Source organism: Nipponia nippon, unplaced genomic scaffold, assembly GCF_047370975.1.
Source record: "Nipponia nippon isolate SJK-2023a ecotype South Korea unplaced genomic scaffold, ASM4737097v1 scaffold_1, whole genome shotgun sequence".
Lineage (NCBI taxonomy): Eukaryota > Metazoa > Chordata > Aves > Pelecaniformes > Threskiornithidae > Nipponia > Nipponia nippon.
In genome coordinates, this window is record NW_028262290.1 from 161208512 (window position 1) to 161235060 (window position 26549).

Below are 26549 nucleotides of genomic sequence, written 5' to 3' on the forward strand. Positions count from 1 at the left end.
ACCTCAAAGAGCTGTGTGTGAGAATCTGAGCAGTTCTCTTGACGTTTTGAATATTTTTGATATGTAATTGCCAACATCTGTTCAGGATTATCACCCGTAGGATCTACCATGCATGGGTTTTGCTATCTTCTCTACCTTGTCATGCAGGTTGGAGACGTTAAACACTGAGGCTGAATGAGACCTGTCCATAGATAATGCTTGGCAAGAAAGTATCGTCGTATGGTTAGTCCACTGAGATTGGGCTCATCTCTGAATAAATTACTTAATAGTAAATATTATTTATTATTTTAAGCAATAGTAATAGATTAGATAAAAAGCTATGAAAAAAGAGCTTATTTCACCACCAGATTTGTAGTAAAACACGTTTTTGGGGGGGCAGGAATCATATCCTTTAAAATGTGAGAAAATGTGTGTTGGTGAAATGCTGAATCTACCGAAATCAATGGTGAAACGTTTTCTCATCTCTTCAGGGTCCGAAATTTAAACAGTGTTTCTATCACATGCAAGTGGATAAACACCATGACAAATTAGGCTATCTATGCCTGCAGTCTTGAAACCTCACCTCATAGCACAGATTTAGATGCCTCTATCGATGCGCTCTTAAACATGAATATGCATTTTGAGGTCATTAACCTTCCATTTTTAAAAATCAATATCCGAAGACTTTAAAAGAGTTTCATTGCCGTTTTCACATGGTTCGTGAATGAGTACTTTATGTATGTGATTCATGAGCCACTGCATAGCGCCGTTCTTACAGCAGCTCTCATTTTACTGAGGTCTGTAATTTTGGAAGCACTCTAATTCCTTCTGCCCACAAACCAGTATTGGAAAACGTATGAAAAATGTATTCTATTGACAGGTCACATTCCCTACATTCCTCCATTTCCTGATCAGTATCTATGGTTAAGTCATTTGTAATTACTGTGTTTACTACTGGAAATGGCATGTAGGCTTTAACTGCAGCCCGAGTGTTTAACCTGATTTTCACCTGAAATGACTGAGATTGTTTTCAGCGCCCGCAGTACTCTGAACGTTCGTAAGGCTGAGACATTGCCCAGGTCCACAAATTCAGTTATGTATCTGTAACAAGGGAAAGTCACACACAGACAATGACAAAACACCAGCAAAAAAACAACAGTCAAAGGGACAAAGAGAGACAGAGAAAGAATCACTTGTAGCTGAGAGCCAAAACGTAAGGATCAGGGCTTCTTACCTGGGATTACTGAAATAGTTTTTAAAGCTCTCAATACCCTGAAAGTCCGAAGAGGTGAAACACTGCCTACATTCACAAATTCTCCTACATACCTGTAGAATTAAGTCACAGTTATTTGGAATTATACAATAGAGTATGAGACTTGTCTGAATGAAGAATGCATTCATACATAGTGGGAGCAAATGCAGCTGAACAAGAGGTGCATCCACTTTTCAGGCCATTCTTTGATGCCATTTGTCCCGGGTTTTTCACAGTACACATTATTTCAAATGTTTCTTGAACTATTAAACTTATCTAATAGGCATCAATTCTTTAAAACTACTGGGTGAACTTTGTTATCGTGCTGTTAGCAATAAATACTTTAAAGATTTTACCATCATGTAGTTTAACAAAAAATTCTTTACATTATAGGAAACATTAAGAGTTATTTTGCTGCTCTTAAAAAAATAAAAGCTTCAAATACCCAAGTAATTTTCACATAATAGCTTCTGCAAACTACATATAGGACAACACGGGAAAATATCAGTGCAAATGTTTCTACTGGGTTATTTATTCTAAGATGCTGTACTCTGTGGTAAAGCAGATGTTGGTTTCAAGAGATGCTTAAAATTTTGTTTTGTTTCGTACATCAAATCCATGCCCTTTGGCTGCAGGAAGATGGATTTTGAATTAATATAATTGCAATCTGAACTAAAGTAAAAACTATGATTAAAATACCAATCCCAGCTCTTCACTGCTGTGCCTATTTTGGTCATCATGGAGACCCATGCCACATCTGAGCAAAATGCTCCCAGGAGGGCCAGTTATGGAATGAGTTTGGTTTTATCAGTGTTGTACAGAAATATTTCCTCCAAGTCAGTATACAGTAAAAGCATAGTCACCACTGTATCTTCTGAAAAAAACCAGCTCTTGGACCCTTTAATTTCACTGTTAAATTTCTATTAAATTTCATTTACATATTCTACTTCTTTGAGGCATTTGTTTTTACATGTTAAGGGAAAAAAAAACCTCACCTGGTTATTTTACAAAGCCAGCTTAAGTGGGCTTTGTGCAAAGGCCTCTGGGGAGGACAAAGCATCCTCTCCATTCCTACTAATCCAGATTATAACCTGTAAGAGCAATATTGCCTCTCCTCTTCATAATCTCATAGGGGAGTCTGGGCAAAGATTTACCTGTTTGGTAATTCCTACCCAGGTTTACCCAGTGCTTCTCTCCCAAACTCTTCTGCAGCATGCCAGGGTGGAAAAAATAATTTGGGGAGAAGCAATAGCACGGGAATATGGTTTTGCTGACCAGGGATTTGCGAAAAAACATTATTAATATGTGAACAAGCATATGAAGCAAATACTACTGCTTCACATCAGTTAATTGAGATTTATTTCGGCCATTTCTTGGATGAAATTGCAGCAGACCAGTTCCACTGTATCAGGGAGCAAGAAGCAACTGGAATTCCCATCTCGAATTTTCCTGTTAGCCAGAGAATTGCTTACTGTCTTTAAGCTTTTGGCAGGGCACTTTCCAACCCAGAGTTACAGCTGCCTCTCCCTTGCCTGTTCTGGAAAGTACTTGCTTGTCTGGGAAAGTGTGATCTAAACAGGGGCACTTTCATAAGTTCCCCTGAACCCATCCGTGGCCCCACAGAGGGTCACAAGCCATGGCTATGTCTGTTAGCACAGGGTGGGAGAAAAGCCCTGGAAACCTGTGGCACCTCTTACTCTCTAGCATGCTATTTAAAACTACTCTCTGTGACCCAGTCTCTGCTCTTTCTGCCCAGAAGAGGAGATAAGAAGTTATTTTGCAATAACTGTAAAGCAGGTGATGGTCATTCCACTGTAACACCCACCACTGAAAGAACAGATTTTCTGTTAGCTCAAACCCCTTGGTCCCTCTGGATCTCATGGCCCCTCATCAGGCTTTCCCATTTTGAACTCTCATGCCATCTTTGTTTCCAGTTACAGAAATACCTCTAGCATCCCACTAGCTACAAGCAAAGACACCACCAGAGTTACCTGTATAATCAGTCTTACTTTAAATGACTTGCAAATTGGATTTATATGAAGGATAAATCATATCAGAATAGATCCCATTATCCAGTGCTCTGTACTATTTGCTGCTTGCATACTTGGGAAGGAAGTTTCATTGTACATATGAAGATAATATTGCAGTCACTTTTAACTCTGTCACTGCTGCCTATGGGCTCAAGGAAACACTTTTCTATTTCTTTTTTATTCCAGAATTCCAATTCTTTTTTTTTTTTTTTTCTATTCGAAAAATGTTAATATAATATGCCTTAAAGTAAGAAACAATAGGAATGGATGCTGGTTCTGAAGAGCGCAGCCATTGCTATAATTTGATGGTGAGAAACTTGATTTTTTGCAGTTGCAGGCCCCCTTGTTTTAGGAATCTTCTAACTAAGAGATGAAAAATCATCTGGAAAGAAAATTGAAATGTAGGTAGGAAAGAAAGCACAGACACCCAAGATTCTCATTAAATAAGGCTTAAGGAAGTTTTCATGAATCCTTGGGCTGGAGCACTGAGTGGCCATTCAAGTCTAGAAGAATCAGAAAAGCAAAAAGAGGTGTAAGTCCACAACCTCTGGGAACCAAACCCTGCTTCCTACCTACAGGGAGTGAATCACCTCTGGGCAACTGTCCACCTCCCGGTCTGTGCAAACCTTCACATCCTTCCAGCTCCTAAGCCCCAAACACCCAGAGATAATGTGGACAGAATTTAAGCGGTATCCAGACCTTGTCCCACACTAACTGTTCAGACTCGAATTTCAGTGACGGTAAGTGAGATGCTCCCAGAGGAGTTCTGCAGAGCTGGGGCTGACACCCCAACCTCTGCCCGAGCTGAGAAGATGAGGTGGAGCAGATGCATTGCCAAGGCTGCAAGCTGTGGCTCATCATGTCCTTTTCCCTGCTCCTTTCTGTCTCCCTGTCAAAACCCTCCTTCCTTGTAGAATAGGGGCAACACATGCACAGAAGATCTCCATGTTGTCCTGAATTCAGAGACCTGCAAATGAACTCACATCCCAACTCACAAACAGATGAACTATTGTACCCTGCTTTTACCAGCTGTCTGATGGACAAGAGAGCAGGCTGGTGACACCTTGTGTTGTTCAGTCTTGCCTCTAAACATTGCAGGAGAATTGCACTTAGCACTGCTTGAGGAAAAGTTTAGCTGAGAAAAATACCTAATGTGTGGTGACCTGCAAAAGCTCCTCCCCATCTGTGTTGCACTTTTTTTTTAAAAGCTTATCATGATGGCCAGATGTCAGTTCAGCCAAATCCATAGGAATGTAGTAACAGATACCAAGATCTGGCCTAGGGCTGGCTTTGATCCAAAGCCTACTAAAATACATGGGAGACTTCCCAATGAAGTCCACATAAGTTTTACACATCTTCATGCTATTCCTCTGCTAAAAGCTGCTAAGAATATCGGTCCTGATCCCTGCAGCCTACGAGAGTTTTTCTACCCAATTCAGTGGCCCTCACTGGAGTTTGAACTAAGTTTGGTTGAACATTTTTTACCAATTTTGGTTCCATTTAAATGTCACGGGCCCAAGAGTTCAGCTCAAATGTCAGTGCTAGCAGCCTTGCATCTCAACTAAGGCTATGAATTATGAGATTTAAAGACAGTAGCAAGAACTAAACTAAAACCAGAACATAATATAGGTGTAATTAAGCAGAAAATACAGGGAGATCAGATGAAATCCTTCTACAATTAAGAAATGAGGCCTTTCAGGGCATCTTTACTAGCTTCCACTTCAAGATGGCATGCTCTCTTCATGTGCCCTTCTCTCTTCTTTGACTATGAAGAAAATCTGTATTTCTAACTCAGCTGGAGATACCGACAGTGTCAGACATCTGCCTTTGGCCAGAGCTTGGGCTGACGCTGTGTCCGCTCTGAGCGTTGGCTGACTGCTCCCCTACCCCCGTGTATTTTTAGCTGTCTAGATGCCACAAATCCGTCAGCTCCTTCAAAGCACCAGAACCCCACATGTCCTGAGTGAACTCTAATAATCTAGGTAGAAATATACAGCTGAAGGGCAATATCATGTTGGGGGCCAAATTTCTATTCCCAAGATATATAACAAGTTTCAGAGGCCTTTAAATTAATTCCCTATAGTAGTAAAATAGTAATTACTTTCAGGACAAAGAGGGTTTGTGAAGGGAAGAACATGAAAACAGCTTTGGTGGTGTTATGGATGGATAGATTATAAATAGGGATTTAAATACATGGGTATTCAGTCACACTTATAGCACTGTCTATTCAGGGGTCTGAAGCTTCCCAAAACTACAATAGGTAGGCAAGTATTATTACAGATATTTTGCAAACAGCTCTCTCTGTGGAGCACAGAGAGAGTAAATAATTTCTCCAAAATAGTCTAGTGAATCGAGAGAACAAAATCAAGAATTCATCTGACTTCTTCCTCTGAAATCACTCAGGAAAACAAACTCCATCTTAATATACCTTTCTCATTTTCAGTACAATTTGAGTGAAAAAAAAGAGAACAGCCAGACAATTTTTTAAAAACTTCTATTGCATATTGCTGCCTTGAAATATATAAAGGAGTTCTACTTACGCCATAACAATAACACTGAAATCCAGCCAGTTCCATGGATCCCGAAGGAAAGTGAATTCTGTCATGCAAAATCCTCTCGCCAATATTTTTATCAATGACTCAAAAGTGTAAATGCCAGTGAAAGTGTACCTGGGGAATAAAGTGGCCAAGATAAGCAAAAGCATTAGCAAGCAGTAGATGGCAGGAATGGCAGAGGCACACTCAACCCAGTCCTACTCACATGAGACACTCCTGCCCATCTCCTTGGGGTTGCTCATGTGAGTCATGGCCGCAGCACTGGGCTGTGTATGAGCAGCTTCATGTGTGGACCAAGGAGCACATAAGAAATGGGAAAGCGCTCACGACAGCCGCAGGATGAAGATAATTTTCACCACAGGATGTACATTGATGAATCCTCACTCATTAAATCAAGCATGAATACTATGCTACTAAGCTGTGCTATGGGACTTTTGAAGCTCTGCCTGCAATTGCCAGTGAAAGAGGAATGGATTATGCCACATTCCTTGTTGTTTCTCTGATCTGAAGAAGGGTGGTTGTCCCATTCATACCTCTCATCTCTTCCTGCCCAGGCCATTCTGAAGGATAGCAGGTTAAAAAATGTCACCACTAGGTGACATTAGCAAAAAAGGGTATTTTTCCTGCAACTTCCCTAGTGTTTCACTATCCATGGCAAATCACACCAGCCCTCAGAATTAAACAACAGAATGCCCTCATTGAAAAAGAGGAAAATAACTCCCACCTGAATACTATATGTAGTAATTTTGACCTGCTTGACAGTAAAAGACACAGAAGGGTGTTTTTTTCCCTTAGTAAGATAAGTTGTTTATTACCAACAGCCTCTTGATTGTGATGATCTCGGATAGAACATACATCTTACCTTTTGTAATAAAGATGATGTTTGTAATAAAATTTAGCAAATTCTCTGTGGAGGACAGTAATGTATCTGACTTATAACATTCAGATCTGTATTCATCCAGGGTTCTACCTACCACCAGAGACATACTTCAGGGCATACAACACCTCTTTTTTAATGTTTCTACCTGAGACATCTAGCCCAATGGAACTAGGTATTCTAGGCCATATCTTAATAAAAGTAATAAATCATTAGTATCCACCACTAGCATTCCCTACCCCCTTTCTCCAAATGAAGACGCAGATGATACCAAAACCTATTTAAAAAACTCAGACAAACACCTAAAATCCCATAAAACACAAATCTTGCAAGTCATGATGTTAGGGGCTTTCACTGGAAACACTAGCTTGAGTATTCTGTTCAGTCCCTAGACATCAGTAGCTATAACGGTGCCATCACACACAAAAAATTATAACAGTTGGGATTCCTGTTTGGTAACAAAAAAGGTGTAAGCAATTACAGGTGGTAATATAAGGAGGAACTTCATTATGCATAAAATAGCTGTATTCTGCTGATCTGCAACTGGGCACACATACAGCTAGTGGCAAATCTCATGCCCTCCTGACATCATGTCGCACAGTAGAGCTAGTTATACATGTTATAAAACCTCAGTACACTTCATCTTAAAATGGAGATTAGCAGGACTGCTTTTGTGCATCACTGGGTGCAAAAGGTTTCTCATATCTCCTCTTTGACCATACACTTAAGCATTATCTTGTATCCGACTTTTCATGGCTCCTATTTAGTTTTGCTCTGTATTTCAAATATAGGTCATCCACGTGACAGTCTCTTTAAGCATGTGTATTCAGTAATACATGCAGAAAAACACATGCAAAGAACTAAAAAAAATACTTAACGGTACATAAGCTCATTAAAATGATAAAGCACTTGTATTTATTCAGCATGTCAGATGGTTTAATTGATTGTATAATCATCATCTAATTCTAAATGGATCGGGCAAAGTCCTCCAGCAACTGAACAGCTTCTTTAACAACAGAAGTCAGGATTTTTAAAAAATTTTTAGTGAGGGTAAGTTGAATTGATTTCTTTTTTCAAAATGGTAGGGAAAATGTTCTAAAGGAAGATCTAGGGCAAATATTTGCACAAGGTTACTCTTGTATCCCCTGTGAGTCTCGGGAACAGCAGAACAAAATGGAATAAATTTATCTGTTCCAAATCCAATATTAATCAATTTGAATTAAAGTTCACTGGGTTATTTTGCTCCTCAAAAGTACTTGCTTTTGATTTCATTCCATGCATTTGAGGAGGAAAAGCTGAGAGGTATGAAGGGACGCAGGAGAAGAGAAAATATGGAAGGGAAAGGATTTACTCCATGCTGCCTTGGTCCATTTGAATTTCTGCTCTACGTTTCTTGCATGCCCTGCTTGATGCACTGATAACATTACCCACATTTATCTGCCTACAGAAGACACGACAAGCACTTCGATACTTTCCTCCAGAACGTTCAAATTCCCAGCTGTAGACCCACTGACCAAATTTAGACTCACACGGATGAGATGTCCATGTTTCAGCTGAATACATCATGGCTATGGTACTGTGTGACAGTTTTCAATAAGAAAAGGACAACATCAGGGGAAAAGGGAAGTCACAGACATACTTGAGCATAGTACACTATACAGAAATACATGAAACATCCTGGGATTAGGATGTTATTGTGATCGGATGAAATATTTGGTTCAGTGCTATCTATAATTAGTAATTTATGGCCTAGAAGATGTACCCTGCATGATTTTATGAAACCTAAAATAAGGGCATTTTACTGTCTTTCTTTACAGCCCTGAGTAGACCAACCACCAGGCTACGGAGCAGCAGATGGCTGTGTTTATCATATGTCAGTCAAAAATAAAAAGTCTGTTCTGATTGGTTCAATGAGCCAAAATAATTGTTTAATGCACTGTAGGTTGATTAGCTTGTGCATCTGGTATCTGTTTCTAACAGGAATATTTTAAAGCAACTTAAAGAAATGAAATGGGCTTTCTGAAGCCCGTTAGTCTCTTTTAAAATTAATTAAAAAAAAAAAAACAAACAACAACCAAAAAAACCTTCAAGTGATATCTTTGCTATTTTTTCCGAAGGTTTGACACACTAAAAAGACAGGAATCCTAATAAAAGTGTTTCCAGACAATTTTATGCTTGCTCATAATGTATGCCTACCAACGATTACAGGGGAACACTTCTCATGATGTGCTCAGTCCAAAAGAAAACTTTGCTTCCAATAAGTTTCAGTTTAAGGGCAGAACTAAGTATGTCCAGGAAGTATTTTCTGAAATAATACAACTTAAACTCCAACAGCCTATTCTAATGTATTCATTCATCAAATCTCTTGCATGGGAACTGTGGAAGGCTGGCCAGTATCAAACGGAGTTCTCGTACACGATTTCATTCAGAGGCAGCATAGCAGGTGCATTTAGCAATAAGTATGAGCTTGGTAGACTAAAAATTGTTAGTTGACTTACTAAGGGAGTTTTCACAGGCAACAAATGCCTGGCAAAATATTTTGTCAGGACAGATACTATGGTCAGTAGTATTGGAAAGAAATTAGACAACAGCAAACAAGATGAAAAGAACATAACAAACGGAAGAGGAAGGACGAGATAAGGACAGGGCAGCTGTAAAATAGCAAGGATACTTACTCAACATATTTATTCCATGACGGAGTCTCTGATTGTGCCATGAACACACAATTAGTTAAAATAGTGCACATAATAAACATACTGAACAATGTAAATAAGTGAATTAAGGAAAACAACGCATATAAGGCTTCATAGATTTTTGTCATTTCACACAAGACGTGACAGCTCACTCATAATTTGCAAGATGCTTAAAAAGCACTATAGACATTTGTTTGCAAGTGCATAAGGATACAAATGATTATATAAACGTAGAAAAAATGAGGGAATCTCCCCTGCTTTTTTTTTCTTTGCCTACATCTTTTACACATACTTTATAGAACAAACAAACATACTGACTCTGCAGTCTTCTGAAAATACAATACTTTAAATTTACAGCTGTGTTGGTCAGATGACAATGTGCATAGGTGCGCAACTTTGTATGAAAAGAGGGATTAGTCTCATTTAAGTATCTACAGAAAAACCTGTGTCTGCAAATTCCCATTTTATTTTGCATCCTGAAACATTTCTCAGGCAGTAGGGCAAGTTATAAATCTGGTCTTTCTAATCTCTCTAATGGGCTTGAGGTCTCACTTTCAGTATAAAGTTTCACCAAAAGCTAATATGAGTTTCAGAGCACTAATTTTAAGGCTTGATCTGCAAACCCGGTTGGCAGATACACAGTCTTGGTCTGCAAAGCTGACTGCCTCAGCTGAGGCACCAGTTTCCCTAATTGGAGGCTAAAATGAACCTCCCAAGTGTATAGTCCATGCACTTAGCTGCTAAGCTGAGGCCATAAATACGTAAAGGAGCACCCTAAATCGAATTCCTGAAATTGAAAACATAGTTCACTGCACTGCTCTCCTAAAAGCACATGCCACTTCCTGTAAAAAAATTACAAAACATGATGGGATTCTTCTGCATAAATTATAGGTCCCATGCTACTAGAGAAAGTTTAACTAATGAGTTTAAGTGGAGAGAAGATAAGGCAAAGGAAAACAGCCTACAACTCAGTCAATAGGTTGGGACCCTTCTCAAGGAAGAAGAGTAGCACCCAAATGTAAATTTCTTTTGCCTTCTTTAGGGAAAAAAAAAAAAAGTTTGTTTTTTTTTTTGTTTCACCCCTTTACTGATCCTGTTGATGGTATTTTTTGTTTAAGAACAGCAATCGAAGAATATAATGTTTGCATGAAAATTGTCCTTTCACAGAGCCAAAATCTCTGCTGAATACAGAGTGGAATGTTTTCTGATGGGCCGCATAAGCAACTACGAGGTTAAATTGGTAGTAACCAACCTGCATATTCCCCAGTGCCATTGCAGAAACCAGTAATTGAACTCCAAGGGACTGCTCATCTCACAAACATTTTCCACTTCTGGGGCCAACACCTCCTGCTGAAGGACTGGGAAGGATATCTGATATCCAGTTGCATTTTCTCAAGTCAGCCTGAGATACGTTTCTAAGAGTTTTGTCCATCTGGTTAACGGAATTAGGTTGTAAACTGCAGCTAGCCTAGAAAACACTAGGTTAATTTTTGCAATACAGTGAAATGCTATGAAATGCTATGAAAACAACAATTGTAAAACAGAGTGGTATCTTCAGGCCAGGCCAAACAAATACTATCCTCCAGTTGAATTCCAAGCAAGGAAATTCCTCTATAACCACCCATTTTAGGATCACTGGTCTGATTTATACATCCCTGTTTCCTTGTGGTATAAGTTGAATCTAAAAGCTTTCCCAGATGCTCACTTATAGGCAGGTGTCATCACCTTCTTATTGAAACACCAAAGAGACTATACCAGAGAACACAGGTTGAAAATGTAAGGGGTCAGCTTTCGGACATCAAATGCACTATGAATTCAAACCGAGTTTCAAGACCAAGCTGAAAACTACAAAGAACATAAAAGAAAGAAACATTTCAGCTCATTATGCACCAAAGTCAGAGATCTGTGCTAAAAGAAAAACAGTAATTCCTGCAGAATGAAAACTAGCATTCCTTCCTGAAATCTAATGCAATTGTTTGCACTAGAAAAAGTCAGTGATGATGATCCACTCAGAAACAACAAAGTAAAGGAGATGAAACTGAGATAATCCATGTTAGCACCATTGTCTGTTACCTATCTTAGAACTGCTATTAATTCCAATTTTTGAAAGCCTACTGATCCATGAGTTGACATGGCTAACACACCCAGAAGTATGGGTTGGACTCTGTTATGGACCAAACCCCAAATATACTAAGCTACTCATCAGGATCCTTTCTGCAATAAATGAAACCTATTATTTCCAATTTGAAGTTATAGAATGGGCTTTGAGCAAACTGATTCTGAAAGTTATAAATTTTATCTTCCAGCCCAAAGATATTGAGCCAAACACTCATAGGCATACTTCTATTCTAGACTTCATTATGATGGATAATTGTTAATTAGCAGACTGAATACTAGAGGCTCTTTAAGTGATCATTGCCAAATTACATATAATATGTGCAAGCAAAGGTTAGTCCCAATCAATAGTACATATAATTGGTGCTTCACAAGGTCTCATTTTCCCTTACAGAGGAAAGTGTGTAAAATCAGATGGGAGAAAAGTTGCAAGCAGAAAATATGAACAAAGACTGGAAATTCTGTAAGAAGATTTTTTTCTTTTTTTTAAATGGGCCAGAATCCTTAATTCTAGCATCAAGGGAGGTAATTTTGGCCAAAACCCCATTCTGCATAAGTGGCAAACTGAGAGCAACTATCTATATTACCTAGAAAAACTAGGAATTTAAATTGCTGTGGATCCTATACAGGACAGGAAACTGCTTGGAGAAACTAAGGACACCACAGAATGGTCCTTGGCTTGCAGGCAAGAAGAACTATGAGGAGTCTTTTAAGCATAAGGCATCAATGAAATGTTAGCAGTGGTTTAATCTTATTAATAGGTGGAGATAGTAAATAAAGATGTTAATAATAGCTAATAATGATGCAGAAGGCAAAAGAGTTCATCCAATATTTCTGTTTTGCATTTGATATAGATGGGATGCAGACCTACACTCCCCATGTCCTCTGTGACAGAAATGGACCAGGGTCTTGTTCTGGGCAGCTGTCTGGGCTATGGTCCTCTCATGAAGCCTCCTAGACTCTGAAGAAGAGGAGAAATACCTAGAAGAGGTTTAGGGGTAAGTTGTTAATTGAAGTAATTCACATTACTAGAAGGCTGAGGATGATTTTTCCCTTGGAAGGGTGTATTTTTGAATAACTAAACTAAGCAGGCTTGGCTGTATGAGCAGTGAACATACAGGATCTATCCTGCCTGAAGTCTCAGAGGAAGAACTCCATATACAGCTACTTAACCAAGAAATGTGACCCCCACAGCTTCTATATAGGATGATTTTACTCTGTCCTCTCTATTCTGTTCTACAGTTGGCCTTCAAGGTACAGTCAATGACTGGAAATGGAAATACGGTATCTACTAAAGAAGTTGCTTCAGACACTTACTTGACAGGGCACCATTTGTTAATGCTCTTTTTTGGCTTTTGCCCTGGGGAAAATAAAGATTGCTTGATTACACTCATGCAGGACAATAGATCTGGTTCCCAGATTCATGTCTGTGATATTATCTGCTTGAGTACTTGCCGATTCAAGCTCCCTTCTGCCTGGGACATTGACCACCTGCTCAGCCAGTTGGCCTTTGTGTTTCAGGTTGATGTGAAAGGTCTTTATCGACAGAAAACAAATCAGTTCCTGATGCAGGAACTTCACTGCTGTTTCACTGGGACTGGAGCTGTTGCCTCCTGCCTGTGCATGTCAAAGATTGAGCTGTTGTCTTGGCTGATATCACATATTCATTTTGCGTAGAATTATTGTTACTAGAAGCTTCATCTGTTTTTCCTCTTGATAGAATATCTGTATTCTTGGGGGGATTTTTTCCCCACTGCATGGACAATCACTGAGAATGAGGTTTCTTTCCCTATTTTTTTCCCTGAAATTTGATAATAAATCAATGATTCTAAGATGCTACCTGCTTAGTATTTGTTAGTTCTCTCTGGTGGACATGGGCATTGCAGATGAGGGATTTCCATCACTAAAACATCACACGATCATCACAGCAGCACGCGGAGTCTTTGAATTATCAATGCCAGGTCTCTCATGCACACTGTAGAGAAGGCAGGCAACTCATGAAAAAGGGTGTGGTTTTAGTAACGTTCACACAAAGCTGAACGTTTGGGTCAGTCTGGTCTTCCAGAGAGATGTGACTATGTCAGAATATAATGATTCTGTGACCACATTAAAAAAACAAGCCAAACCCAACCACTGCATATGTGTATATATATATATATATTGCATGACTTCAGAATTAGAGCTAGGAGAAATCAGGCATCTCCCTTCCATTGAAAGGTCCAGCAGGCCAGCCTGTGCTTTCATTCCTGGGTGACAGGAATGTTACCCATAGCTGGATAACACATTGCAATAAACAAACTGAAAAAACAACAAAACAATTTTTTAAATGTTCTGTTTCAGGAGAGAAAAAAAAAGTCAGTTCCGAGGCAGTTCAAAATTAAATTGCGTCTGCATATGGTGTCTCAGAGTCTCATGGGAAAGGTTGCTTAAGTGCTCAGTAGCGAAGCTCTCCATCAATGTAGATCTCCCCAGGTGTGCTCCAGCCTCCTCGTTCCCTTACTTTCTAAGGTACTACACCCAGTTTCTTCCACTGACTCTTTACTAAACATGATCAGGCCCTTCACACCCCTTAAACCTGAGTAAACTCACCAGACTCTCCAGTGCAGTTCACATTATCTGATGCCAGTAGTATAATATAGTCTTTTCATAGCTCACATAACAATATAAAACGAAACAAACCAAAAATCCAAGTGCATTTCTGCTTGTGCAAGCAAATTCAGCCAAAAGATTTAAAACAGCTTAATGAAATAAAATGGTTTCTGACTTCCATCCATCTGTGTTTAAAAACCATAAAAAACACACAAGAAGGGAAATCAACAGAAAGGATATGAATGTACCAAAATTTTAATTGCTGCTCTTCTGATTGGATGGAACGGACTAAGTATATACAAGGCAGGAGTGGCACTAAATCGAAAGATTGTCTTCCCTTTGTTCAGTACTATAAATGTCTGGAAAACAAAATAGAAAATGAGAACATTCAGTATTTGCATTTATGCTCAGCTTTTCCCAGCCCACATCCCATTGGGAAATTCCTGCCAGTATCTGCTACTTCTTCCCCACTCCCTCGCAAGACCCGCAAATTCCTTTTCATTCAGTGAAGAGTTATGTCCAAGACTCTCCCAGCAGAGCTGTTGCCTGCCCTATTGCAATATTCCAATTATTTTTTCTTCCTTCACTCCTTAGAGGGTCCTGTGCCATCATCTCCATCACAAAGCTGGGAAGAGAGCGGAATCACCTTTAAAAATAAAAAATGACCTGGAGACTAAAATGTGGTAGGACTTTTATGATGCTCTTCTTCCCAGGTGCCGGGAACCTTACTATGTTGTTACTTTATCTTCTCTACCTTGAGCACTTTGTTGCTCTCAGTCAATGTTTTTTGTCTCACCAAGTAAGAAGGTGCAAGAGGCACAGCTCCACAGCAGGATCTGACCCTGGAACTGAGGCACTGTCATTGTACTCAGGTTAATATGGGCAGATGAAACCAATACTGTGAGTTATCATAAATCCAAAGCAAAGGTTAATTGGATGCTGCCCCAATTTACAGAGCTCTGAAGATGCCCCATCATGCACAGAGGAACTACTATTCACTCAGAGACGGGATCAGGACACCTAATAGATAAATGCTAAGCAACTCACCCACCTGGAGTCTAAGACCTTCCTGACACTAAAATTGCAAATCTATATCCTGCTGCTTGTGCCCAGGGACAGCAGGCAAATTACAAGGTAAATTAATTCTGGCCCTTCCAGGTAAGTAATCTATTTGTCTTTATCCATTTAACTTTTATTCTGTAGTTCTTGCACCTGTTTCTACACTGTTTTAATAGAAGTAGCATTGTGGTCATATTAATTCATTGTTTACAGGAAATAGGATAGCCCAAAATCAGGAACATCAGTACCTGAAAGAACTGGAAGCTGCCTAAAAATACACTGTGCTTCCAAGCCTTATTTTGTCCCCCATGTTGCGAAATATTTGGAAAGGGGAACGAACTGTAGTAAGCAACCAGCCCGGCTCTGCTGTCAACAGCCTTTTGACAGAAGCTGTTTGCACTGTTGTGGCTTTGGTCCAGTCTACATGTGATTCCTCATCAGGTGATGCTCGCTTTGGGACGAAGCTTACCCTTCTGCAAAGTGCCAGCATTGCACGTGCTACTCACATCTCCCTTCAGGTCTATTTTGGTTATTTTAAATGGAGTTGAACTATTCCTCAGCAGGAAAAGAACCGCTGCTCTCCAAGAACGGTTGTAGAGGTGCCTCCTGCTCTTACGCAGAGTGCTAGCACAAGACTCAAGTCACCCAGAAGCCCTTAACATTAAGGAGCTTAAGCGATAAACAGTCCTGTGAAGAGTCAAGCCTCGTGCAGGAGGCAAGATAGGGTAGATAAAAACCTCTGGCTTAATTTAACTCGGCTACTGCTCTGCTCCTTTCAGACACTGTATATTCATACTCACAGTTATCTGAAAACACCCAAGTTTTAATTATGCTTTTTACCCCTCTTTGCCCTCCTGCTTGGATGTTTTCTGGGAGCCCTGCTCATGCTGAAACTCTGATCCTTGATCTGGAAAAAAGTATTTTTACTGGCTGTAGAAAGATAAAAAACAGAACCCTCAAAACAGACACAGTGTTTATGCCTTAGCAAAAGCAAAGAAGCAGGATGGCTGGCTAGTGCTCACCTTACGGTCATTGTAGAAAGGGTCAAGGTCCTCCAACGGCTCCCCAATGAGCTCTGGAGAAACAGTTCCATAGATATCAGGCAGCTTCTTGCAAGCTTGCAAATCAAACTGAGGCTGAGGTTTCTCCTCTTCGCCCAGCTGCTCTCTATATTCCTGCTTTGCATTCCTTGCAAGCTTCTCTGCAATTCGTTTCTCAATAGCAGCCAAGGATTCAGGCGTGAACCGGTGGAAGCTGTTAGTACCCGGTGGTAACAAGAAGTCAGCCATCTTTTCATCCTGCTTTGTCTTTACTGGTCTTTACTCCTAGTAGTGGAAACAGCTGAAACAAAAAGTACCAAAGGTTAGTGACAGGAGCAAAGCAAAAAGAAATCAGAATGAAAAAAATAACCCAAATAACTTGTAGGCTATCTATTATCAGGAAACCCTTCATCTATTTTTATGTGGTTAGTAGAACACCAAGGAAAACAGAAATGACTGAAACTGTAATTTCAATTAGGAATCACTTGTGATTACAGCTAAAAAGACTTTGTAGATAGACTGTAAAGTATTCTTAAGTTTTTCAGTCACTTTGGATCCTAAATCCAAACTAGGGAGTAACTTAGATTCATAAAAGCTTAAGTTTCACTGAAAGCCACAGGTATTTGGATTCCTAACTCATTTTTGAAAATGCAGCTCTGGGAGTGGATGAACAATGTGCCTAAGATGACTGCAGGGCAGATTTAAATCAGCCGAACTCCGGCCACATGATGCAAACTCTAAAAATGCCCCAGCTGTTCTATTCCAAATTTAAAGAGTGAAGGGTCAAGTTCAGATTCTTAAATCACATAGAAATTCTTCATAATCTCTGTCTTAGGCTTCCGCAACATAATTTTTATTTTCCTTTGGGATAGGAAATACCATCTTCAAGATATCTGTCAAGACTTTTGAGCATTTTCTTCCCCTCCACACCCGACAATCTGAAGGATGTTGGAAGCCCAAATGTGCCTGGCAAAGCCCTGGGACCTTCATGAGAGCACTCCAAGCTTCTGAGATGCTGAATAGCCACTGCTGCCAGTTCATCACATCTGAACACCAGGCTCTTTCCATCCAATACTACTTTGCACATCTAACCCAGACCTGTGAGGTCTGACCATGTTGGGCTGATGGTGCTTCACTACTAACACTTCCAATCCCCCCCCGAATGACAACGAGTAAGAATTGCCACATCTCTTCAACTTACATGAATAAAGCCAAGTGTGAAAAACACAGCCAAACAAAAAGCCTTCTTGTATCTGCACTAAACAACATGGATAGCTGTGAACATTAATGTAAAGCTACTGTTTGAAAAGGGATGAAGCTTATCCCTGTTCTAGTAGCCTGCACAAATCCATCCAAGTTCACTGAAGCCATATTGTGCAATTTAATAGTGACTTTAGTGGCATGTTTTTCCAGCAAGAGAAACCCTCACTATGCAACAATTAAAACTCATTTCACAGAAGAAATACAGCCCTTGCTTTTTTTACCACCACCAGACCATTCATACTAAACCAGAATATATGCTGGTGACAAACAAAATAGTAGATTTTGAGGTGGGTTACCCTATTGCATTTGTTGATGTGTGCAGGATACAATGCTTTGTTCAGCCGCAATTGTTGTTTTCTGCTTTCAGATGGTATTTGTCTATTTACAGTGGATAGTTCCAGATAGTTTGCTTCTATTAGGCTCTGTGATGACAGCATTGTTGTTAGCAAACAAGACTTTAACTGGACTCTGCACGACAAATAGCATATTTATTGACTCAATTTATTTGAGTAAAGCACTCTTTCAAATAACTACTGTTTTTCCTATTCTGACTTCGTTTTAAAATGAATTCATTAAATTGTCATTGAGCACAGCCTATCATACAGGAATGATTTACTGGAGCTTGTACATTATACTCTGCATTACTGCTTGTTTGAACAAGCAGGGCTAAAATGAATTAGCCTTCCTGGAGTTTGGGTATTTTGACATTCTTCTTTATTGAGATTTATTTTCCTTATTCCTTTCCCTTCTCCCCCCACATAATTTGTTTTATCCCCTTCCTCCTGAAAAACAGGAAATTAGAAGCTTTCCCACAAATTGAGTTTTCTTATGCTCAACGCTTTGTGACTCAGCACCAGTGCAAGCAAATAGAATTTCACTTTCTATAAATGACATCAGTACAGGTGGCCAGAGAATTCTTAGAGTTTTTTGTCATTTCAGTTTTTGTTTCTTCACATTCTTCTGTCTCAGTGCTGAAGGGGACAACAAAAATCAGTGGCTCATCAGTACTTCTGGAAGCACACAGACTAAGTCTTGAAACCGGAGAGATCATTGCAGCCTGTTAGTTGAGGTCTAGATAATCACGAGCGCTGCGAAGACAGTGAATGGGAAATGACTGTTCACTTTTTCTCATAATACAAGAATGGAGAAATTTCAAATGAAATCACGGAGCAGCAGGTTTGAAACAACAACTGGAGCCACTTTCCACATGGTGCAGGGTTATCCTGTGAAACTTGTTGGCTGCAAATGGCAAGGATTCACAAAGCCACAAGACAAATCCAAGGGCAAAAGATCCATTCATGATTTTAAACACAAAGATGCTGCCTCTGAGAAAATCCCTTAGCTGCAGAACCTGGGTGCATGCAAGAAAGACTACTTATGTTTGCCCTATTTTTACACTCTTTCTAGGCTACCAGTCTGGAGAAACCCATCATCTGATCCTATGTGCTTTTGTCCTTACATAGCACTAATGCCAAGACAAGACAGCCTACACTGCCTTGGGCAAGGGCTCAATCTGCCTGCCAACTCTGTGGCTGGCCTGAGTTTGTGCAGACGTGGAAGCACACAGAGAACCAGAGTTAATACCATCGCACATCTGCAGGTGCTCGAGATCCACATTGCACCAACTACCTGCTTCCAGTGCTTCGGAGCATGGGCTGGGTGACGGCCTCCAACCTACGCAGACATTCCCTTTGCTGGAAAACTGGTGGTAGCCACCTCTGCACCACCTTCTCCATATAGCCAAACTGGAGGCATGGCCATATAGCACGAGGGACACCAAGCACTACTGAGATGATAAGAGAATGTGTGGAATGTCTCTACTAAGTGCTGCAGTTTTCATGGGTGTTGCTTGATCACAAAACCAGAATCTTCACTAGAATATTCAGCATCCTTCTCAGACTTCCTTAAAGTCTTCTGAAAGGTGCCATTCTAGAACAGAACTTATGAAAATTTTTTAGAAAAGAAAAAAAAAAAAGGATAGGGGGTGATGAGGGAGATAAAATAGCCAGAAAAGCCTAATCAAAATGAGAAGTTTTAATTTTTTTTTTGAGTGAATTATTTTTGCTTAAAGCTCTCTCTTATTAGAAAATTGAATCAACTTCAAACTGGTCAAAACCTGATCTTTTCAATTTTATCTGCAAATTCCAGAAAGATAGCTGCCTAGGAACAACTGGAAAATCCTACACAAACTTCGTTAGAGCTTTTGCTACTCTTCTATTTACTTTTCCTTAAAAAAATTACAATTTCCAGCATCCTTACAATTGAAAAAAACTTGACAAGTTTTGTCTTCATATTGTATGTAAGTTAAAGTTCCAAATTTTAATATATATATTTAGCCTAATTCTTTTTCAATTTCATATGCTTTCAGGAAATGGACAAGATAATTTCACGGGTCCTTTCTATGTCTAATTTCTTTTAATCTATGAATTGCAAACATTTCTACAAATAGCCAAGGTTAGCCCAGCTGTTTCTTAAAAGGGTAAGAAAGCACCACAACTTAAAAAGGGAAATCATCAATGACTGAATCAAAGAGCTGGAATGCCATTTCTTAAGAGATAATAGCTGTTGTGACTCACGTTTTTACAATATGAGCCTGGATTTTTCCATTCCTCTCAGCCATATTTTTGAAGTATAAGGCTTCAAACACATTGTTTCTGTGATATCACCATGGACAGAATGAACGTTTTCCTCTTGCTTTGTCTTTGTTAAATTCAGTTAACATCGGTTCTTGCTGATAAAAATGTACTAGTTATGTAAACAAAATGCGCATATGAAAATAAAGCCCCAAGATGCATATTTTCTATGGCATGACAAGAAGTGAGAACAGTACAAACAGATAAGATATTGCTAGTGCCTGTATGTATTCAGAAAGAGAAATGCCATTTTCCACTACAGATTTAGCCTTACTTTCATAGGTTTCAGTCATGCCAGCTCAAAAGACCTTTCACGTTCTCAGAACATGACCTGCATGCCCGACAAGCCTTTCCCTGACACCCTGTGGATGGGTGACCATCACCCAAAAGGCCACTGTGGGCAATAGGTTGCCTGGGGAGGTGTCAATACAGGGAAAGTGGGTCCTGCTCACCTCCAGCTAGCTGCCCTCCTGCTCTTGCACAGGTTTTGTGGACTCGGACCACCACCCTAGCACCTACCAGCCCCTTATCACGGCCCAAGATGCTGACATGAGCCAGCAGGAAGGTTCCATCCCCCAGAAGCAACAGGGGAAGCAGAGGCTGAGGTCCCTGCTATGCACTACACCTGGTTGGACACTGACTTCAGAGAAGTCACGGCTTCTTGCACCCCATCTCCTGCTTGAATGATGGCACAGGATTGCTTGCCTGGCGTGGTATCAAGGACATACATGCATATATTTCAGACACTTGGAAATGATAATAAAGGAGCCAAACTTAAAGATCAACAATGTGAAAGTGGCGCTCACAGGCTAAAGGTTAAATAGCATCCAACATGCTCATCTCAAGTAGGGTTGTATTCATTTAACCCTACTGAATTCCATGATGCCACTCAAGAAGCTACCTTGGGGTGGGGAGATGGATGATAGCCCATAGCAGCAGGTATGTTTCCACTGTAGTTCTACTAGACCTAAATCTTACAAAATAACAATCAGGAGTCCTGAATTCTCCTTTTCTTTAAGAAATGTTTGTGACTAAATATAGACTTTGCATTCCTAACTGCTGTGGTAACAAAAACAGTTGTGAGGATGGGTTTCTTTTAAATGTTTGAGACTACATGGAGCACAGTCATCTTTTTTTTTCCCCCTCTTTTCCATATAATCTCTTTGGCATTTTTCTTTGACCTGCAGAGCACTGCAAAACATGAGAATAATAGGCTAGGGAAACAAAGAACAATATAATGACACATCTAATTTAATGTCACTGGCCTAGATTCAAAAATTCTTATGCATAAATTTACACATACCCACAAGCATTTTATCATATTTGAAAAGACTACAAGGTGATATGGGACCTCATGGAAGTTTTATTCCAACCATGAAGTAACGGCTTCATGGAGAACTCCTGTTTTTAATTAAGATCAAATGAAGACCTTCTACATAAAGATACATAAAGATGGAGAGGCTAAAGCAGTCTAAATGACTTAGACACTCTTCATAATTTTACTGACAATCAACAGGCAACCTTTTGAGACTTAATTCACTTATATTTATACCGCACTTCAATTCCACAGCTAGGAGGTGTCATGGGAAATTCTCTTTTAACTGAAAAATTTCAGTTGCTGTTAATACACACTCTGAGGGTCTGTGTGCTTACATCAAAACAAGGAGGAACTGAATAATACAGTCCTTGAAATTTTACACAGCACACTCATTACTTCTGCTTAAACCGATATCTGCTTTGTTTCTTTTTTCCAACAGGCATAATTCTGTCAAGACCATAAACAATGATTTTTTTTTGTAGTACACGTTCCTAACACATATAATCAGCCACATCTCCAGCTGGCGTTAATCAGCACAGCTCTACCCATCCCAGGGAAGTCACAGCAGCTGGGGAAGTGATCTATTAGGACCAGGAATATTTGGATAGAAATGCTTTCTTTAAAGAGCGTACCTTCACACCAGAGCATGAGCACCAGAGAGTGTGTAATTGAGGTTTTAAAGTAATGGCCTAGAAGGCAACCAAGCTTTCAGGGAGCTGGAAAACCCTAGGGTTTTTTGCAATGTGTGAAGGCAATCTGCAAATGCTTCTTCATCCAGAGACATCTTGTTGGCTGAGCTCAGAGTCAAAGGTGCAAAAAGGGGTGCTGGAGACACCAGTGCCTGCCAGGGACCATGAAGGTTCCCATGGCTGGCCCCCAGGGGAAAGGTTTTGTATTCCACAAAAATCTGATGGAAACAGCTTCAACGTTTAGCTCTCAAAGGAGATCTCCTAGGAAAAGCACAGCACTGAAATCAGCCCCAGACTGATGCAGGAGGAGCTGTGAGACAGAGTTCCTCTTGCTGCCCACGTCACAAGGCAACCCCGCAGGTTGATACAACATTGCATAACACAGATTTCCTAAAACGAGCCCTGTTTATTCACCGTGCATGCTGACCAGGGGCAGAAATAAATAAGTAAGAGAACTCATTGCATTCACATCATTGGGAAAAAAACAACACAAAATGTCCAAACCAAAATCGCAGAGTCGCCGACCCACGAGCCTTTCGTCACAACCAGCTCTGCCTACGCTGTATCTTCTTTTAAATCCAGTTTAATGAGTTTTGCTGGCATCTCACTCATCAGAATCGTGGCATTCTGACATTACCAATGACTTATTGATAAGATAAAGTCTTCAGAAAGCTAACGTGTGCTAAAAGGAAATGAATTCAGAAGATTTCATCCTGATATTGAAACAGTATTTGGGGATGACAAATGTTATGCCAAGAATTAAATGCTGGCACTAAGTCTTCTCTTATGATAAAATATATATTTTTAGTGAGCTAAAAATATGCTGCTTTCTTTGCAGGTGTTTTTATTTCAAATTATGCTGCAACCAAATGGCATAAATAAGCAAGAGGGAAGCAGCACATTATAGTTACCAATGTGCATCTCTATATTTTGCTGAAAATTATAATTCTCTGCACCCAACAGGTTTTCTTGTCTATTTTAATTAACTAGAGACTGGCCTCAGAGTTATTTTACTATGAACTACTTAGCATTCAGATCCAGGGAAAGACTTCTCCTTTGCTACTCCAAACCAACAGAGCTTGCAAAGAGCTACCAAGAAAGAGGAATGTTTTCAGCTCAGGATGCAGTCACTAGCTTTTGAACAAGAAATAAGAAATCTATAGGAGAACTTCATGTTGTGCCAAATATAATAGACACTGCTCACACCATTAGGTGCTTTGAATGCTCACATGAATAAAATATATCAAATCTGGTCCATTTTATTCACAGAGTGTTTTGTAAAGACATTCTAACGGATATAGGAAGTTGTAAAACGGCTATTAAAATATATTCTGAAGCCATTATGGGATAGTTATGCTGTTGAAAGAAGGTAAGTTTTATGCTGGCCACCAAAAGCTTGGCTGCATGCTTCTAGAGGAGAGGGAGCCAGGGCTGGAAAGCTGTCTGATGTATTACCACAAAGTTATAGGTAAGACATCACTGATCCCCCCATCTAACTTTTGGAGACACATTTCATCAGTAGGAAAAAACAACAGACTTATAAAAGCCATCACCAGAACTGGCATGTTTACATTAAAAAAGATGGATGAAACTCTACAAGCAAAGCCAGGGCTTCTTTCACAATTTTAGCGTTGAACAAACATGACACAACAACTGAACTTCATTTTTAATAGTGAACAGAGCAATTTAGGTTTTCCTTCTTTCAGGTGACAGAAACAAAAAGAGGCTGAGGTGAAGGGTCAAGAAAATACTGGATGTGAAAGGCTGGGAGAGACAGACCCAAATCATACAAAGTTAAGCTGTGGGAGGTGGCAGGTCCCTGTCCCACCTCCCACAGATATGAGGTGAGACAGCAGGTCCTGCCAAGTCTGCAGTATCAGGAGCACTTTGCTCCACGACCACCATCCTTCATTGAACTCCACCCCATCCATATACCTACAGTACGCCAGCTTCCTATCCTTCTCCACCTCTATCCCTTTCCTATACATTAGCCAAGAAAATTATCTCATCCTCTCACCTACTTTATTCCAAGTCAATATAACCTTTCCACAAATCTCTCCCTGTCCACAGCGATAACCCTCAAATGACATTCACACCAATCCTATGTGATTTTGGCATGGCTGCTTTATTCTTCTCTTTGTCCCATGCAATGCATCTCTGTCTATCATGGTATGTTCCCCTGGACAAGGATGCAGGGTCCCTGTTTGTCTATGGTTTTGGATGGTGTTCGGTGCTAATGGAGCCCCAGCTACTGGCAGGCATTTTCAGTGCTTTTGCAATAAAATACACAAGAGGAAAATGAAAAGGCACAGATTTAGAAGTGCACTGGGAAAATTATCTTCTCTGGTAATGGAAATAGAGACTCACAAAGGACAAACTGAACAGGGACCCGATCAAGAATAGCTGGTTGCTGCTTGCTGGGGTATATTGAAGATTTGATTCATTATTTAGTGCACTGTAAATTCAACAATATACTATTTGGATAAAGCTAGTGGATCTTCCACTCTGACAGAAGAGATTTCCCCCGCTGAGAGACAGAGAGAGATTACTGCTGTCCAAAGAGGAGGGATATTCTGCCCATTTGCAATTGGAAACAGCCTGGGTTTAGTTGCCAAGTTTAGGAATCAGAGTTAAGAGCTTACATGGGCTCTGGGGGTGCAATCCTGGGCTCACATCAGTCAAAGGAAATATTTTGTGTGACTGCAATAGGCGGTGGGTCAGACCCCTGGCGTCGGAGAGACAGAATTATTTCATTTCTGTCATTCCTTTCAAATACGTTTACTTCAGCGACTCGGTGTAGCTTCATGGAAAAGATGCAATGGATGCTGGTGCCGACTGACAGCAATTTGATTTGAATTACATAATGCTCTAAACCATTATGTAAATGAGGTGGACGGAAGCACGGAGGCAGAGCAGCCAGGGATTTTTCATTGTTTTGTTTTAATACCTACTAGCACTTTAATGCTGGCACCGAGATTACCTTCTTCTAGCTACTACATTTTGCTGGTAGGTTGGCTGAATTAATTAAACTTTATTTCTTCTGACACTAACCGAAACCTAAAGTGCATCTGAGCAAATGATGGGGAGCATCTAAAGAGTGGTGAACATGGATGATTTTAGAGGTATATGAGTGAGTCACTTCACCAGGAGTGGTTTTGGCTATGTCCCGCTGATGTCAATGAGACTCACGCTTCTGAGAATCCTGTGGCTCTCCTGAATATTCCTCCCCTTCTCCCCTGTATAATTTCCTCATCTTTTTACACAGAATAATTTTTCAGAGTAAATAACACATTGCACAAACAATTATTTGCCAAAAGTCATGGCATTTTCTGTTAATTAGCCATAATATAATCATTCAAATAAAACTGCTGGAGACATTGCATTTACTAACTAGCTACATCCGAATAGGCATTTATGTGTCAACGGTGCATGCTTGAGTGGTTGGTAATACTCAATTGGACCTGAGGCACAATGCACTGGAAGCATACAATAGTGGCCTAGTATTGCAAACCCTGTTGTGGCTTCTTGCTTAATTTAGCTTATGGGACCAAACAGTCAATGAGTAAATCAGAAAATAATACATCAAGTGGCCTGTGAAAGAGAAACATCTGATGATGGTATCAATGCAGGACGTTTCTAAATAGAAAATGCACTAGCTCCATAATTTGGGAACTTGCTTGCACTTCCTGAAAGAAACAACACTGTTCCTAAAAATAACTTTATTATTACTAATAGCAGTGATAAACAGCAATTGCACCAAGAGATCATCCAATATCTTGACCCTAGTCTCTTCCTACAGCTAGGATTCTTTCTATGCTAGAGACACGCAATAATATATGAATATTGGGGGCAAGGTAAGAGACCCCAAGGGACATTATGTCTATGAGGTATAACAGCACCTACTCTGATAGGGTCCTAAAATGATACCAGAAGTGACCATACTGCTTGAAAATTCAGATTTTTTTTTCCTTTCTCAAGACAATTTCAACTAAAAATAAAAATTTGACAAGAAAATGGAAGACTTGGTCAGATCTCTCTAATTTTTAATCTGCCATGTAAGGGGCTAATAATTCACATACTGCCTGCTCCTCTGTACATTCACCTGTATCTTTTTCCATTCTGCAGTATAGTTCCTCAGCTTAGACAGGACAAATAATGTATTCTAGAAATTTTTGGCTAAAAAAAATATGAACTGGATATGCAATTCTTGTGAAATAGCCTCATACACAGAATAGAATGAATCAACTAAAATCTAGCTTCTGTGATGCACTGGAACAGATTAACCAAACCAAAGAAATGCAGGATGTTAGACATTCAGGGAAAAGTAGACACTGTTAGGACATGAGTCATCTCTTCTGTTTTGCATGTCTACTTCAGTGAGATAAACTATGCTTTAGACCCTAGCGAAGGCCCTGATGATTCAATTTGTTTATTAGGACACCTAAATTTAGGTGCTG

General features: G+C 39.9%; 1 protein-coding gene across 7 annotated transcripts in view; it reads right to left on the bottom strand.

Moving 5' to 3' along the window:
* Positions 1 to 26549, bottom strand: part of LOC104014886 (sodium channel protein type 5 subunit alpha) — a 217260-nt gene that overhangs the window by 159510 nt on the left and 31201 nt on the right. For all 7 annotated transcript variants that reach the window (XM_087730822.1, XM_087730859.1, XM_087730851.1 and 4 more), the window contains exons 2-6: positions 16172 to 16490; positions 14329 to 14449; positions 9369 to 9456; positions 5802 to 5930; positions 989 to 1080 (exon numbers count right to left, since the gene is read on the bottom strand). In XM_087730822.1, the coding sequence (XP_087586948.1) occupies positions 989 to 1080; positions 5802 to 5930; positions 9369 to 9456; positions 14329 to 14449; positions 16172 to 16438 (697 nt within the window). In that variant the 5' untranslated portion in view covers positions 16439 to 16490. The remainder of the gene's footprint in view (positions 1 to 988; positions 1081 to 5801; positions 5931 to 9368; positions 9457 to 14328; positions 14450 to 16171; positions 16491 to 26549) is intronic.